At 69.9% G+C, this 355-nt stretch overlaps 1 protein-coding gene across 1 annotated transcript in view; it reads left to right on the top strand.

The window, feature by feature from the left end:
* Positions 1-355, top strand: part of KIF21B (kinesin family member 21B) — a 30961-nt gene that overhangs the window by 9909 nt on the left and 20697 nt on the right. The window contains exon 14 of the mRNA XM_014533386.1: positions 11-338. Coding sequence (XP_014388872.1) covers positions 11-338 — 328 coding nt within the window. The remainder of the gene's footprint in view (positions 1-10; positions 339-355) is intronic.

Genomic DNA, 355 nt, shown 5'->3' with positions numbered 1-355 from the left:
GCTCCTCAAGCCCCACCCACCGGTGCAGAGAGGGGCGTGGCCTCCCCAAGGCCAGGCGGCCGGTGGAGCCTGACAGCCGCCTCTCTCGGCGGCCCGCAGGCACCATGGAGTGCTACACGGAGGAGAAGGCCAACAAGATCAAGGCGGACTACGAGAAGCGGCTGCGGGAGATGCACCGGGACCTGCAGAAGCTGCAGGCCGCCCAGAAGGAGCACGCGCGGCTGCTCAAGAACCAGTCGCGCTACGAGCGGGAGCTGAAGAAGCTGCAGGCCGAGGTGGCGGAGATGAAGAAGGCCAAGGTGGGGCCCGGGCGGGGGGGTGCGGGGTGTCACCTCAGGGCCCGCCCACCGCAGTG

This window comes from Myotis brandtii, unplaced genomic scaffold (assembly GCF_000412655.1).
Source record: "Myotis brandtii unplaced genomic scaffold, ASM41265v1 scaffold975, whole genome shotgun sequence".
In the NCBI taxonomy this organism is placed as follows: Eukaryota; Metazoa; Chordata; class Mammalia; order Chiroptera; family Vespertilionidae; genus Myotis; species Myotis brandtii.
The sequence above is the reverse complement of the archived record's forward strand: the minus strand, read 5'-3'. Positions and strand labels throughout refer to the sequence as shown.